This window comes from Acyrthosiphon pisum, chromosome A2, assembly GCF_005508785.2.
Source record: "Acyrthosiphon pisum isolate AL4f chromosome A2, pea_aphid_22Mar2018_4r6ur, whole genome shotgun sequence".
NCBI classification, from domain to species: domain Eukaryota; kingdom Metazoa; phylum Arthropoda; class Insecta; order Hemiptera; family Aphididae; genus Acyrthosiphon; species Acyrthosiphon pisum.
This window is the reverse complement of record NC_042495.1, coordinates 29,938,548-29,954,913: the sequence shown is the minus strand read 5'-3', so window position 1 is coordinate 29,954,913 and position 16,366 is coordinate 29,938,548. Positions and strand designations below refer to the sequence as shown.

At 27.6% G+C, this 16,366-nt stretch overlaps 2 protein-coding genes across 5 annotated transcripts in view; both read right to left on the bottom strand.

Annotated features, from left to right (window-relative positions):
* Nucleotides 1-16,366, bottom strand: part of LOC107883906 — a 52,937-nt gene that overhangs the window by 34,754 nt on the left and 1,817 nt on the right. The window lies entirely within an intron of this gene.
* Nucleotides 10,158-16,366, bottom strand: part of LOC100570722 (major facilitator superfamily domain-containing protein 6-A) — a 14,133-nt gene continuing 7,924 nt past the window's right edge. For 3 of the 4 annotated variants that reach the window (XM_029490658.1, XM_008185443.3, XM_029490657.1), the window contains 7 exons: nucleotides 15,491-15,855; nucleotides 14,196-14,348; nucleotides 13,853-14,117; nucleotides 12,650-12,837; nucleotides 12,430-12,566; nucleotides 11,694-12,055; nucleotides 10,158-10,493 (listed from right to left, as the gene is read on the bottom strand). In XM_029490658.1, coding sequence (XP_029346518.1) covers nucleotides 10,336-10,493; nucleotides 11,694-12,055; nucleotides 12,430-12,566; nucleotides 12,650-12,837; nucleotides 13,853-14,117; nucleotides 14,196-14,348; nucleotides 15,491-15,855 — 1,628 coding nt within the window. In that variant the 3' untranslated portion in view covers nucleotides 10,158-10,335. Of the gene's footprint in view, nucleotides 10,494-10,774; nucleotides 11,042-11,693; nucleotides 12,056-12,429; nucleotides 12,567-12,649; nucleotides 12,838-13,852; nucleotides 14,118-14,195; nucleotides 14,349-15,490; nucleotides 15,856-16,366 lie in introns of those variants that run through there. The other variant, XM_029490659.1, reaches the window with a different exon arrangement.

Below are 16,366 nucleotides of genomic sequence, written 5' to 3'. Positions count from 1 at the left end.
AACATTTGTAAGTAATTTGTAAGGTTTTGTCAGCACTAGATGCTAAAATAAAAATTGATCGTACCTCACACTTTATAATATAGAACTTTTCCCCCACAAAAGTGTATTTAGTCCATGCACAAAACATAGAGTAGTCAATTTAAATTTTTCTTTATCTATACAGTAAATAATATTATATACTACGTGTCTACATCACAATATAAAAGCTTGATGACAAATTTGACAATGACGTAAAGGATAAGAAATAAGAAGAGGAAGGCTCCCGGCGGACCACCTGACAAGTTTAAGTTAATATTATATAAGAATCTAACTTGATTTTGGAGATGAAGGAAACCGGTTTGTTTGTTTGTTTATTTATTATTATTATTAATTATTTATTTATTTGTTTGCACTTGAAATTTTTCCATTTGAAATATATATTATTCATTGAACAAATAATTTATTGTTACATTTTTTTTCTACCTTATCTCTATTCTATAATAAAAAGAATAAAATTTACCACTCCAGTGGTTGAATTAAAAATGTAAGATATATAATTTTCAGAAATTAGCAATAACAATAACTAAAATATGTAATTACATTATATTATTTGTATAGCCAAAAAATAGTCATATGTTTTTAAGTTAAATTATAAAGAAATAATTTCTTCCGGAGGAAGGTCGGACAACTAGTTATACATAATTTTACAGTATATTATATGCACTGAACTATAATATAAATACAGTGAATCGCGGAATAAAAATCACTGGTCCTAGGAAAAATGATCCACAGACTACAATATTGCTCACAATCCCATGACATCGATCGATGACATTTTTTTTAAAAGCTAATATTTATTAGTCTAATAATGACCACATTATTAATATTTAATTATACAAATATAATACACTAAGCTTAAGTATATCTACTTGTCATTAAAAAAATTAATATATTATAATAAATAATTTTCAAACATTAACATTAATATTATTTTGTTTTATATCACGATAACATAATTTAATATATTAGTGGCTCTACAATAGGTACTCAATACTAGTTACAAAATATTGGTGTTTAAAATAACCTGCAACTGGTCCTTTTTTTTTTAACTCATTTATATAATATATAATTATCAGTTATTTAATTGTATTTATAAAGTGTATATCTAAATAAATCTAATCATCTAACGACTAACGATATCCTTATAAAGTTTTCAGAATATCAATACAGTTTTCCTACTTTTTGTAAGGTTAGTTATGAATTGGTTATGATATAAGCATTGAAGTTATAACAATATTCTCAATATTTTAAATCAATTAATAATTTTAAATATTTTGTATTACGTAACAAATATTTAGGTACTATTTAGATAACTGTTATTTAAATATAAACATTGTTCTTACAAATTAGATAAGATTGTTCTTACACTAACATTGAGATAAAGAGTTATAATTTCAGACCATAGTGCTGTACTGCTGTTAGCTTATTAGTTATTTAAAAAATAGTTTTTAAATTTAATGTAACAGTAATGGTGCTTGCAAAATGGTTGCGAGTGAATTAAAAAATACTAAATACTAATAAGCTCCAACTGATAAATATAAAAATGTAATTTTGCATTGTCGCCTGCAAAGTGTGGTTATGGTTTTATATGCATTTATCTTATACTTCGGTTAATAGCTTACAGCACTTTGTCAAAGACAGCTTCTATATTATAGTGCTATAATAAAATATATTATTTGAACATTTAATTCTAAGGAAGATACATATTATGTTCTAGTTATTATTACTCCATATATGCAACAATTTCATTCTTTAGTGCCATCAAGTGACATTGTATTTGTAGACAGACGGATAGTAAACCACCGACCTGAAATGCGGAAAATTATTATTCTATTACGTTTATGCTTACGCCGTGTGTCCACCAATTATTACAAAAGGTAAATTAAAATTATTTTTATCTATCTATATAATATATTGACTTCTTTAAACTTATATTTGATTTTAATACCTATATTAAGAGACGGACAGGCCAGATAAATTCAGAACATAACACACTGGATTCCGGTTACTAAAAATTGAAAATTACGTCGAAAATTGGTTTGGTGAATTTCAATAGTCACCTATTTCCTTATCTGGGTATTTATAAACTATTAATTGTTGGACGTAACATTTTTTTTCGATAAACATGGTTTCGTACTTAAATTAAAATTTAAAACGGCTTATTGAAGGGTTTTACAGTATATATACCTATAGTAAAACTTATAGAGGAGAATTTTTTTTTGAAAATCGTGAGTAACCCGATTTTTGCTATCGTATTTCAACCGTTCAATATCACAAAATGGCAATAACGTACAGTAAGTATATTGTTTTTTTTTTTCCATTTTATCAATTGAGCTAATTATTAATGGAAATATCTCAGACTTCTTACGGTTCTAGACGAAGTCCTGCTCTACAATTTGTATAATAGGTATTTTTACTGAAAACCGCTTGAATGAGCCGTACTTACTTACTGGAAGTACGAAACCGTTTTTGTTCACCGACAAAATACAAACGACAAATAAAATGGACACCTGGAATAATCAAAAATGTCAAAATTCCGACTATGTGGTACCAGGGTTGCATGGTCCAGTCGCCACCGGTACGCCGTTCTTCGGTTTTTTCGACGACGTCGGCGGCGGCTTAGCTACACAAAAACATAATAAATAATAATATACTCGTTCAACGCCTCCAGTGCATGCGTTCCTGGTACTTTATTCGGTTTGTTCGCGTTCGACTCACGTGGGACTTCAGCGTGACACGGCCGTTATCAACGTGGCACACATTTTTCATACGTTTTTAGACCGATGGTAAATTATACGTACTTCGATGTGTGTCCGATTACATTTTTTTATACATCGCACCTCTGGAACAACTCAAATTTGTAGTTTTGAAAAAAAAATGATTGGAAGTTAAAATACTTTAAATATAATATGATATTATTTAAAAGAGTTTTTGCGTTTAAAACTAAAAACTTAAATACTTGCAAATATATATACTACACAACACGGCTTTTTGAAATACCTATTATGAAATACCCTCTTCAACCCAAAAATTTAGACTTGTGGATTTTTTTAGGTGGATTGTGGATTGTTTAGGTAAGTGCAAGACTCCATATATTTTGAGATGTGACTGTATTATACAGAAATTTATTTTAACACAGGGTCATTTTTGTCCCTCAGTAGAATTTTTAATTCTAAGTGGGCCATGAAGGATCAATATTTGTCCCTCAAGGCTTTTTTTTGTCAAATAGCCCCTCAGTGACCGTCAAAATAACGCACTATCAGATTCTCTGTTATCTGCAGAACAAAACGCTCCAATCAGCATTTAAATATTATTTCATTTCTTATCAGTAATTAATTAATTAATATTTTTGGTTATAAAATGCTGTGACCCATATGGTTAGCACATTGAAATAGTGGCAGTCAACGTGTCCAGACAACCATATACTAAAATATGGCAGTGCTGCGTTTCATAATATTGTGGCTGCGATGTAACAAATTATAAAATTCAATACCGCCGCAACTCTAAATATTTCTATTTTGCACTTTACAAATCACACGATAATTAGATTGTGTTTACTTCAAGAACACCGCAAATCGAAATAAGGCAATCTTGAATTTTGACTTCAGTGATTTATTGGATAAATTAAAATAAGTATACTGCCATGCATTAAATATGGCCCTATTGTTGTGAAATTTAGCTAAGAATTAAATAACTCAACACTGGCACATCCTTTTAGTGCCTTAATGAAAAATGGTATTGAATGTGGTAATGTTTTTTCTTGCATTATATAGAGCTATTTTTTTGCTACCCGTCAGTAGTCATAACACAAAATCGATGAATTTTGAGTTGTGGCGTTCTTGTTCTAGATGTGCGTCATGTACCTATGAGTTCTATGACAAAATATCAAAACTTTTCAAGAAGTCGATTTGAAAATTTTAAATTTTAAATGAACTTAAAATGAAAATATATTTTTTTAAATCCTATGAAATAATTGCATTACATATTATTAGGGAACGGATTTGAATGCAAATTGCATTTTTTTCGAAATGTCCGAAAACATTGGTTTCCAAGCAAAAAGTTAATTTCATACATCAAGGAATTAAAAAATGTAACTTTTATTTTGCACTTGTTTACATTTTTAGTGCATTTTTATGGTGTATCATCTTATGAATTATGATACATAAAGCCATTTATATTTTATTGAAAATTGTTTGCACCAATGCCCACAAAACATAGTTGTAACACTTCTGTAATATTAGAATTTAAAATGTTCAATAAAATATATTTTATTGAATATTTGTATTGTTCGTAGATAATTGATCTGAGTAGGTTTTCACTAGGTAGCCAATTTGTGTGGACTACACTGTTATTTGAGTAAATCGATTTCACAACAACCCATCTCGTTGTTAAAACGATTCTGAAATATTAATAGTACAAAATTAATTAAAATTTATCCACACTCTAAACTCATTTCTATCTAAGAACACCGTCTCTCCTTGATTATATCTTCCACGAATCCATAATCATAACCTTTATTTTCACATCAATACCTTTTGTATATTTATCGTCTAATTACCACCAATTTCTATTGCTTCTATGTATATTTTAATTTTTAATTGGTTTATGTAATCATTATCTGTAATTGTTGAACTGTAATAGTTATCAACTAAAGGTTTTAAAAATAAAAAAGTATATGAATTTACCTTTTTGTTCATACAGGTAATTATAGTACAATTATTTTTTCGATTAAAAAAGGTAAAACATTAAACAAAGTGCATCATTTGTTTTTCTAAGCGTTTAAATCCATAAATATTATTGTTAAGAAGTTATTGAAATTAAGTGAAATGAAATGATAAACGATAGATTTTGTCATTCTGTTATTATTTAAAAAAATATTAACCGTATAAGCTTGAAACATATAATTAAACAATAAATAATAATTTTCTAGTTTTCTATACTTTATACATTTTATTATTTATTAGTAGGTACTTGAAATTTTCAAATTTTTGATTATTGATATTTAGGATTGGTCAACAAGCTTGAAAATGTAGATAATACAAGTTTCCTCATAAGTTGTATGGGAAACAAAATTTAAAATATCAAAATTACATAACTATATTGTATGTACACAATTTTCTTGTAAGCGTTTTAAATTCAGATTTTCATAAATGTTAATAGAACCCCGAAAATCAGGTTTTCGACAAAATCGATATTGATTTTTGGTTTAACTCTAAGACAAATGACTGTATAAACATGAACTTTCACTGAATATTTATATTATATATATTTATATTATTAAAAATAAAAAATTATATTATATTATTATAACAATTTCAAAATATTTCGACTTGTTTTGATCTGTTTATGGAAATATTCAGTTTCCAATTTTATTAGTTTTTTTCTATTTATGTCAATACAAAATTATTCGTTGGACAAGGCTTGAAAATGTAGTACTCATAATAAATTGGTAAAATTTCAGATGAAAAATATTAAAAATACATAATTAAAATTTTTTATTACAAGTATTTAAAGTTCGAACTTTGACAAAATACGTATAAATCTCGAAAATGTGCAAATTACTTTGAGTTATATATTTATAAAGAGTTTTCATTTTGAATCTAAGCTTTGAAAATGTAATACAATATTCTCCTTATTTTTTCCTACATTTAACATAAAATAAGTCTTAGGACAGTCAAATTAAATTTTTAAGAGAATTGTAAATTATAAATTGGATACTCACCCGTAATACAAATCCTCATACAACGATTTTCTTATTTCGTTGATATTCAAAAACTGATTACAGTAGATACTTGAAATTTACACAAAATGTTTATTTTATCATTTACTATATACATGATATATATTTTCAAAATATTTTTTATCGTTTTGAGCTGTTCATGGACATTTTCAATCTTCAATTATTATTTTAGTTTTGTTTTATATAAACGTCAATAAAATTGTATTCGTTGGGTCAAAAAGCTTGAAAATGTAATACAAGGCTCCTGATATATTGTTACAACAGTAGATGAAAAATATTAAAATACATATTTTGGACGTTTTTATTTTTATAATAATTTAAAGTACAAATTTTAACAAAATTTATCAAATAGAAAATTTTCAAATTAATTAGTAGTTTAAAATGTAAAAATGTTCAATATCTAAAGATTAAAAATGTAAAACAAAGTTTCCACAGTTAATTCTGTGACCAAAAAATCTAAGAAATACAAAAACTCAGTTTTTTTTATTGTTATTTTAAATTCAAATTTAGACGAAATTACATTCTACATAACCAAAAATAACGATTTTAGTTGTTTTGTTGTAATTTAAATAAATTACAAGTGGGTACTTGAAATTTCTCATGTACATTATTATATATACAAATATTTAAATATATTATTATAATATGAAAATTGCAAATAATATTAATTCAACTTACCGGCTACAGAGTCGATCAATCGTTGGCCCTTTTTTTAATATATATATAAAATAATAATAGTTAAATATGACACAGACGTCGATAATTATAATATCGATTTTTTTTTTTGGTTGATTTAAAACATTGCTAAAAGTCTGTCATAATCGTCGTATGGTGTATCATCATGTATCGGGCGAGACACTTTTCGACCAAAAACGTACCCTCCCCTTTTCGGCCGATTCACTTTTCGACCAAAAAAATATTACTAAATAATAATTATTATAAGTCTTTATGGAGAAAAAATAATTGTTTTTAGTTATTTTTAAATATAGTAGTAGGTTACAAATAAATAATGATAATAATTACATATAAGTGTTTATGTTATACATATCATAAAAAAATATTTAAAAATACATAAGTTGTATAAAATACTAAAATTTATAAATGAATACCTAATAATATTTATAAAAGATAGTGCTCGCTCAATACCTATAACAATCGGTCTGGGTACATTCTACATATACAGCAACTTTTATAATATTATGGTAGTTGCCGATTGCCATCACATCACAATCAAACTCGGCGACCACTATTTACGACAAAACATTATATTATATTTATATAAATTATTATTATAGGTTTTAATAATTTTCGATTAGTATAACATTAATATTGTATAATATATTGAACTTTTTTTTTTGGTCGAAAAGTGAATCGGCCGAAAAGGGAAGGGTACGTTTTTGGTCGAAAACGGCCATGCCCCGCATGTATCATCGTCCATCGTCCATGTACATTGACCCACTTGTAATCTAATGTACAGCAGAGTGACACCCATTTGCACACCTTTTTTCAGATAACGCTGAATTAAAGTTAATATTTTTCTCAATATTAAATTGAAGCTTTTTGAGTCTTATATTTTATTAGGTACTTACATCGTTTGTTAACCGTATCAATGTTCAATGTATAATGTATATACATATAGCTTATCGGTCTTGACGTTGCGCAATGGTCTAACATTTCTCATTTAAATTATTAATTATTATATACAAAAATTGAATTACCATAGGTAATATGTAAATTACAAATAATATTAATTCAACTTACCGGCTGCAGAATCGATCAATTGTTGGTAATTTTTTTAATAGATATAAAATAAATAGTTAAATATGACACAGACGTCGATAATCATAATTTCAGTTTTTTTTTGGCTGATTTAGAACATTGCTAAAAGTCTGTATCTATATACGTATAGCTTATCGGTCTTGACATTGCATAATGGTCTAAATCCAATTCAGGTGGAAAAAATTATTATAAACTTCGTCAGTAGCTCAAATTAGTATATTACTTACATCAATTATTGAATTACATAGTTGTATTATTTACGACGAATATTCTTAACCCGCTATAGGGCGTTAGTGAAAATTGATACAACAAATTCGTCAAATCACAAACATTTTCCAAATTATTTTGTTTTGAAAGATCTATTCAGTACTTAAGAGTTTAGGGTATCAAAAAATTAAAGAACATAGATTTTCTGTAATTTTATAAATCGGAAAGAAACGTACAATAATCAGAAAAAAATCTGTTCATCACCAATAGTAATGTAGGTAAATACTTTAACAAATTAGGTACTGAACAATAATTTCTATAAAAACATCATCAGTACTACAAAATCAAAAACATATTATTATACTTAAGAGTACGCTACACCAATCGTTATAAGCCCTCCCCCTAAATAGTTATTGGGTGGTAGATTATAGTGGATAAATATTATAATAATTTTAAGGTACAGTAACTAAAATATAAAATACAAATTTTAAATTTTTGAGAAAATTGGAAAAAGCGGCACCGACTTTTATTTATTAGACCCTCAAAAAGCGGTTTAAGAGCAAAAATACATATTATGAGATTTATAGAAAACGCAATGCTTCGGAAATAATCCCATCGGTGTTTTTTGATATATTAACTATTGAAAAAGTAAAAGTTTATTTAAAAAGGTCTTTTATACCTAACATATTTTAACGAGCAGTATATAAAATAATAATAGATAAACAAAGATGATGTTGTCTCCAAAATATATTTCTTATTTTGTTGTTATTCAAAAACGAATAACTGTAGATACTTGAAATGTATATTTATTTTATCATTTCCTATAATACTTGACTCGTTTTGAGCTGTTTACATAAATTTATAATTTTCAATTTTCTTAGTCTGTTAGGCAAAAGTAAAACCAAAAAAATTGAATCACGTATTTCAATATTTGACATCACATTATACCCATTTAAATCAAAGATCACTCATCTTTGAAGTAGAAGTCCAGATAACGCTGTTTGATATAGATAGGACATAGGTAGTTACTGCAGATACAGTGTTTGTGTGACAGTTTTGTATGAGGCCGTTTACTATTTACACTAATAATATTATGACATTGTAAAATCAACAAGTCTCCTCTACACTATTAATTCATTTTTCTCTTTAAATTTTGTACTGTGGTTACACTATATAAATAAGTAAATCAAATATCCAATGCCATCTACAAAACATACCCTGAAAACATAATGTTTGGGATGTGGAATTTTCACAATTTGTTTGATCTCAGTAGTACAAACAGGCAATAATTAAAATAGACCCAATTGGTGGTTAGAAAACACATTTGTAAAAATAAATGTAAAAAAACTCGTTTATATGAAAAACATTTACTGTATATATTTTACAATATATTATTCTAATTAAATATTACCTATTGTACTATAATTAAAAATTACATTTAGACATAAATCAGATCGTAAATAATTTTCAACATCTTACTATATAACATATTGTATAATATTCTAAATTGAAAATATAACAAAAGCTTCATTTTGACAACTGTGCACAATTGACCCCAATTGTTTGGAGCTATCATTATATATTGACTGAAGACATTTTTAATAAGTTATTCTTAAGATCTTATGTTGATTTAAATCAATTATCTATTAAAAAATGTAATTATTAGTATTTTGATTTAACAAATAAATATTGAATAATACAAAGTGTCATAAGTATTATATTATCTACTCGTTTAATTCTTTCAGAAATTCAATTTCCATAATCTGATTTTTTGATAAACGTATTAAGTAAATAATTAAAAATCATAGTATGTGAAATAATCATTTTAAGTTTCCGTAGAAATGTATTTTCAGGAAGGATATACGGATGAAGAAAACGAGTTAGGTATAATAAGGGTTTAATGATTTCTATAATTTCTATATTCATCATAGTATACAACCCTAAACGAAAAAAATTATTAAAAAATGTACAAAGAGTCAATCCACGGATGATTAGTCAATGGTGATCACTGATCCATCTTCATCCGAAGACAGTGATCATTGGCTATTGCTTCAGCATATTTTCTTTTGCTCCAACTCCATGTATACTGTGTTCTTTTTATTATTCTGACAAAAATTCGTCACCTTTTAATTTTGTAACTCTTACAGTTTATTAGTTACATTACAACTCTCAGAAATTATTTATCAGTAAAAACTTATTTCAAAAAAATATAGGTTGGCGATATTTACACAATGAAGTCGAATGAACATAAAAAAAAAAAAATTGTTCAATTGTGAACAAATCACGAATGTGAAAATAAAATTATTTCTAAATATTATTAAATTATATAATACAAACTAATCTCAATGAATATAAATCATATTTTGTATAACAGAATACACAAATACTCAATTAATATTATATACTGCATCATTATATATTGTAAATAAAACTCAACTTTATTAAACTCATATTTAAAAAATCTAAAGTATAGAACCTTTGAATAAGTTCTGTACAGTAAAAACATATGCCTTGTTGAAACGGTTCTAATACAGTCGAACGGTTTCCAAAAATAAAAATAAGTAAAAATGTTAATAATCTATAGTCTTTTCGTTTGACCTAGTCAACAAATTATATGTAATTTGTAAAACGCACATAACAGCTGAACCGTATGAAAATAATCTGAACAACCAAACTCCTCCATAAAAGTCGTATATATGTGAAGCTAGCACACCACCTAATGATAAACCTAGAAGAAATAGAATATTCAGTGAAACAACAATAGGCACAAAATAATAAATTGAATGTAAAATTTCTATGAGAAAAACTCATGAGTATTATCTTATATTTAATGTTCAAGCCTTAGCTATTGAACTACATATTATGGCGAGACTGATATCACTCATTTGCTCCACTCATATAATCTAAAATCCATTCCGTTATAATAGGTACGTCACAAAAACCTTGATCTACATTAATTAAATTAAATAGATTATATTATTTAATCAATATAAATTTATTTTTTATAATTCTCAGTAATAATAATAATATTTGTATTAGAATTATTAAGATCACTGATCAAATTTAACCCTCGTAGCTGGTAGTTAATCTGATTTTCGTGTTGGTCTTGAAGTTTAACATAGGAAATAATACGTAATAGTGATCAATTTCTGTCAGTTATTTCAATCATCAGCAAGCTATTGTATTGGTTTTTGCTTTTATGGCTTTTATGGAGTTCCAAAATGCACCAGTTGCCCTCAACCTTATTTTGTTATTTGGTTCATTTGATATTACCTACTAAAAATTTAAATAATAATTAAATGCTTACACTGTCATACTTTTGTTGTTCTAATAAAATTCCATACATGTAAAATAACGTATACATTTATGATACTAAAAAAAAGTGTTATTTGGTCAAGTGACACATGAACATTTTCAAACTGTGTAGGTGATATGTGGATATAAAAAGATTGAGAACCACTGAATTATACATTATTACAATACCAATCAGTTAAATAAGAGAGATAAATATGTAAAAAAAAAACTAGAATTGTAAAAATGCATACCTATGATAAAAGAATAAATATAATACAATTATATGTGACATACGATATAATAATATGTAATTATAAATATTATATTTAATCTTTTAATGTGTGGTAACTGGTGCCTACATTTGGTTGATGGCAACTGGTTAATATTTTAAATTTCGAAAACAGCCACTAAGGACAACAGGTTAACGCCCTAAGATATAATTCTTCACGAAATGTACATTACAAATTGGTGACAATCAATTAAGTTAAGTAAACACATTCAGTGTTTAAGTGGATAAAAAAAATTGAACTCATAAGATATCATACTAAGCGCTTTTGCGGTATTATAGAGTGGTACCTACGCAATTTTAACGAATTATATACGAATATATTATAAACAAAAAAATTGCACTCACCGATGCAATCGAAAAGTCCTACGAGTCCTAAGACTGTGTGGTGCGCACTCGGCGGAGAGATCCTTCTGGAGTACGATACCATCACCGCGCGGCCCAGTGCGTATGCCATGCCGTTTAGGATTTCGATCAACAGCACCCAAAAGGGATTCGTCATGATGGAGTAGAAAAAAAATCGGACGGTAAACGCGAACAAGACCAGTGACATGCAGTGTTTGTGCCCAATGCGTTTTATTATCCAACCGGAGCAGAAGAAAACCGGCATTTCGCCGAAGAAGCTCTGGGCGCCCTGAGAAAAGCCCTGTAGCGTTTTTATCCACGCCATTTGGTGACATTGGTACTCCGTGGCCAAGTCTTCGAGGTACCTGCAAGTGCGACAGGTAACGTATAATATTATTTACATCCATCGTACGACCGTAGCCATAAAATATACATATTATATAGGTCACACGTATAAATTGTGCCAAACGAAGCCGCGGGACGATTGTAAATCGCGCCCAATACGCATTTGGGAGTTTGTAATTCACGCCAAAATATAGATGATAATAATCAAAAAAAGGGTTCGTAATTTGCACCAATATAATACCAATATTCATAAGATATAAAAATAATTTTTGTGTGGAAATCTAGAATATTACAATCAAAATGTTGATAAAACTATACTATGATATTATTGGCGTTTGCCAGTTGACAGTTAGTAGTCATCACCAGGTGTAACGATACATCAGATTCGACTTACCAAAAGAGGTAACTCATCGTCATCGAGCTGTAAACACCGAGCAACAGAATCCAAACAAAAAAACTTATAACGTGAAGTTTTCCGAACAATTTAAAAACGTTCTGGAACGTGTTCTGCGACAATTTGGACTCGACCACCTGTAACACGCGTATTCGAACAGTAAAATTACCCGCCGTTATAATGTGGACATGTAACAATAACGAGCAAATGTGTACCGTACTGGGATGTTGGAAGCGACGAAAAAATTCAAAATCATAAACGATAATATCAAATAAGATATGGGCGTGTAGTCTTTTTGCACTTTGTCGTAGCTGAAATAGTCTACGAGCCAACCGCTGAGCATCGTAACGGACCCCCATCCGATGGACGTCCAGCACCTTTGCTTTCCAAAGTCGTTGGGTTTGTCTTCTAAGGGACGGACAGATAAACACGGTAAATGCATGCATATAATAATAAGGAATTCCGGAAAAAAAACCAGAGTGATAATATTGTAATCAGTGAATTAGCATGATCACAAAATATAATATTAGGTATAAAAACTATTTGCTGTGTTATCAATATTATAAAAATTATTTATAAATTAATTGTACATTCAAATATTGTGCGATTAATTACATATTTATTTTATTCAATTACAAAGCCGGGCAAGTTTGTCACTTTTTACAACTAGTTAAAGTTAAGTTACTTTAATATAAAAATAAATTAATATATTTATATAAATATAAAAATATATTAATAAATATAAATTAAAAAAACATTTTTTTCAAATATTATGCATTATCTAAATTAGTTATTAAGTAGGTGGGTAAGTAACTAACTTGAATTATTGGGGATGAACGAAAAATTAAACTAAACAACTGTCAACTGATAATTTGATCAAATTTATCAAATCGGTAGAAAATAACGTAAATTTTTTGAAATATCAGTCATTAGAATACAACAAAATAAGAAATTGAAACATTCAATGAATGAAAAAAATAAACTACAAAAATAACTAATTACATTTTTAACGAGTTAGATTAGATTGTCTTACACGTTAAATTCAACTAGTTACGTTACAAAATCAATACGAATTAAAACCAACTAGTTAGTGCCCAGTTTTGTCCAATTTATTACAAAGACATTTTATTTATTTCCAATTTACATAACTACTATAGATTTTATAATACAACGGTAATAATTATTATTTATTATATATAATAATTGTAAGCGTGTTTCAGAAAAAAAAATATAGGCAAAGCAAATTATTATATTAAACAAATATAAAATTATGATACATATTTTTATTAAGAAAAATGTATGCAAATGAGCATATTAAGTATATGATTGATAGAATTATATAAGTTATGATTTTGGTTTTTTTTCCATATACCAATACTGCAAGGTTCGATTCGACATAATGTTTTGTAGCGCAAAGACTTACCTAAGAGGTCGAAACAAATCGGATCTTGTATGGCCCATATACCCGATTGGCTAATCCAAAATATGCACAACAATGAGAAAAATTCCCAAAATTCTGGCATGGCAACGATAGTTTTTTGAGATTTTGGCGTCGCTGCCAATTCCATGATCACCGGACTGGGACAGTACAGTTGACAGGGCGTTATTGTCGGACGATGACAAACTGGAGACGTCATTCGACTGTGATTTATATCGACGTATCGCACTCGAAAATTATAGGAACCATACTATTGATGATCATAATATAATTTAAATTAAATAAATAACAATATTTTTGATGATTTTATGATATTCGCATTCATTACTCGTTCAGTGTTGGAGTTGTGCAAATGTATTAATATTGGAAAATCGGTTGTTTTAGTTTCCAAAATTTCGACATCACTAGAGTTTATGTTTAGTCCATTTTTCGATGTTGACAACATTTCCGAAAACAATATTTCATTATTATTACAGTACAACTGGAAAAATAATACATTACGATCAATAGTATTTATATATTTACAATACCAAAAATTAAGATTGTTTTAAAAAAAAAACTAAACATTTAAAAAATTGAAATTGCATCATGTACCTAATATTATTAAATATAGGTAATATACCAAAGTGATTTTTTTAACGTAAAACACACATTATTCAAAAAGTATTAATGTTTTTGAAAATATTTTTTTACATGATTTCAAGTTCTTACAAAACAACCTTTTATTAAAAAATTATATTTTTAAATATTTTTTATCCTTAAATTTTTTTAAGAATTCTACATTTTTGAATTACAACACATAGTTATAAATTCATCTTCGAAAGCAGAATATTTTTTGATTATTTCGATGCATATAAATTGAATGAATTTAGGGCGAGTTGTTTATGAGTAAAGGTTAATGTGGGGGGGCGCAGAAAAAGTTTTCATGAAAAAGTATTACAGAATAAATACAAATATTTAGTAAGCATTTAAATACTTTTCAAATACTTTTTTCGTTAAAATTTGGTTTGCAAAATTAATTTTGTAAATACTTATTTTAAATACTGTTATGTTATATTCAACTAAGTATTAATAAAACTTTTTGTACCTCTTTATAAAAATATGTATAATAAAAAATGAAAATAAATAAAACTTGTTTTATTACTTAATTACAAGATAATAAATAGGGGCTCACAACATTTATGAATGAACTAATATCATAAATAAAATAATATAATTATTATCAAAAAACATCTGACACGTGACGACTGACGAATAAGTATTTTGAATTTTTAAAGTATTTACATAAAAGTATTTAAATATATTTACTCAAATACTTTACAAAACTGATTCAATAAGGTGAAAAACTTAAACATGGATGAAAATGTTAAAAAACATATTATATATTGTATTTTAAAAATGTTGTTTTAATAACGACTATTTCAAAAACATTTATATTTTTTGAAATAACGAGTGTTGTTCAATGAATTTCAAAGAATTACTCGGTATATAGTATTTTGAGCCTGAGTTTCTAAATGATGTGCAATCAGTACATAGGGAAATTAAACAAATATTATCCTTTACAGATCCTACAGGACGAAACCATACATTTTTTTTTTTTTAATAACCTTTTTAATTAAATACCTTGCAATTCACCAACCTCTCTCCGTTGTTTCCCATTAGTATTTTTTGATCGCAGTCCGAAAGTTTATTGGTGTGGTCGAAATATATTTTAACAGTCGTTATGTTCACATTACAATCCAGCTCTACGGACGTCTCTAAAGACAGTCTGGACACAAACATCAGAAAGAACGCAGAGACACCGGTCGTAAATATGAACACCAAAAACATGTATTTCTTTACGCGGAACTTATCGACGATGGCGCCGACCGCCGGTTTCGTTAACATTGATATGACGAAAAGGCTCATCATTATGTATCCGACAGTGATTTTTGAATATCCCAGTTGTTTGGCGTACGTCGAACCGAAACTGAGGATTGTCGCTATACCTGAAAATAGACGAAGAGACGAGCGTTATCACAAAATATTAGGTAAGTTAATTACATTAATATATAGTGTAGGGATGGGCAACTCAATGTTACTAGAGGGCGAATTTATTGAGCTCAAAAATCTAGATGGCCAGAAAACATAGAAAGCAAAAAAAAAAAGGTGGGTAAGTGGATTTCGCTCTGCTGTACAGTAGGTTATAAGTGGGTCACTGTATAATGGATGGTATTAAATTTGAATTCAATGATATAATATCATTGTTTAAGAAAAACGATTCTGAGCGGAGACGGTATGTCAGTCTAGGTATAAGACATAATATTATATTATAGTCTATAGTATTTAAAAAAAAAAATTGACCTTTAATAGATACCTATAACAAATTCCAAATTAATCATATCATAATATCTATTAGGTACTTATAACGCGTTAAACATCAACAAAAAACCGTGGTACTATCATAGATATATAATAGTATACTTTAGAAGTTTCAAGTACCCACGAATAATATTATAC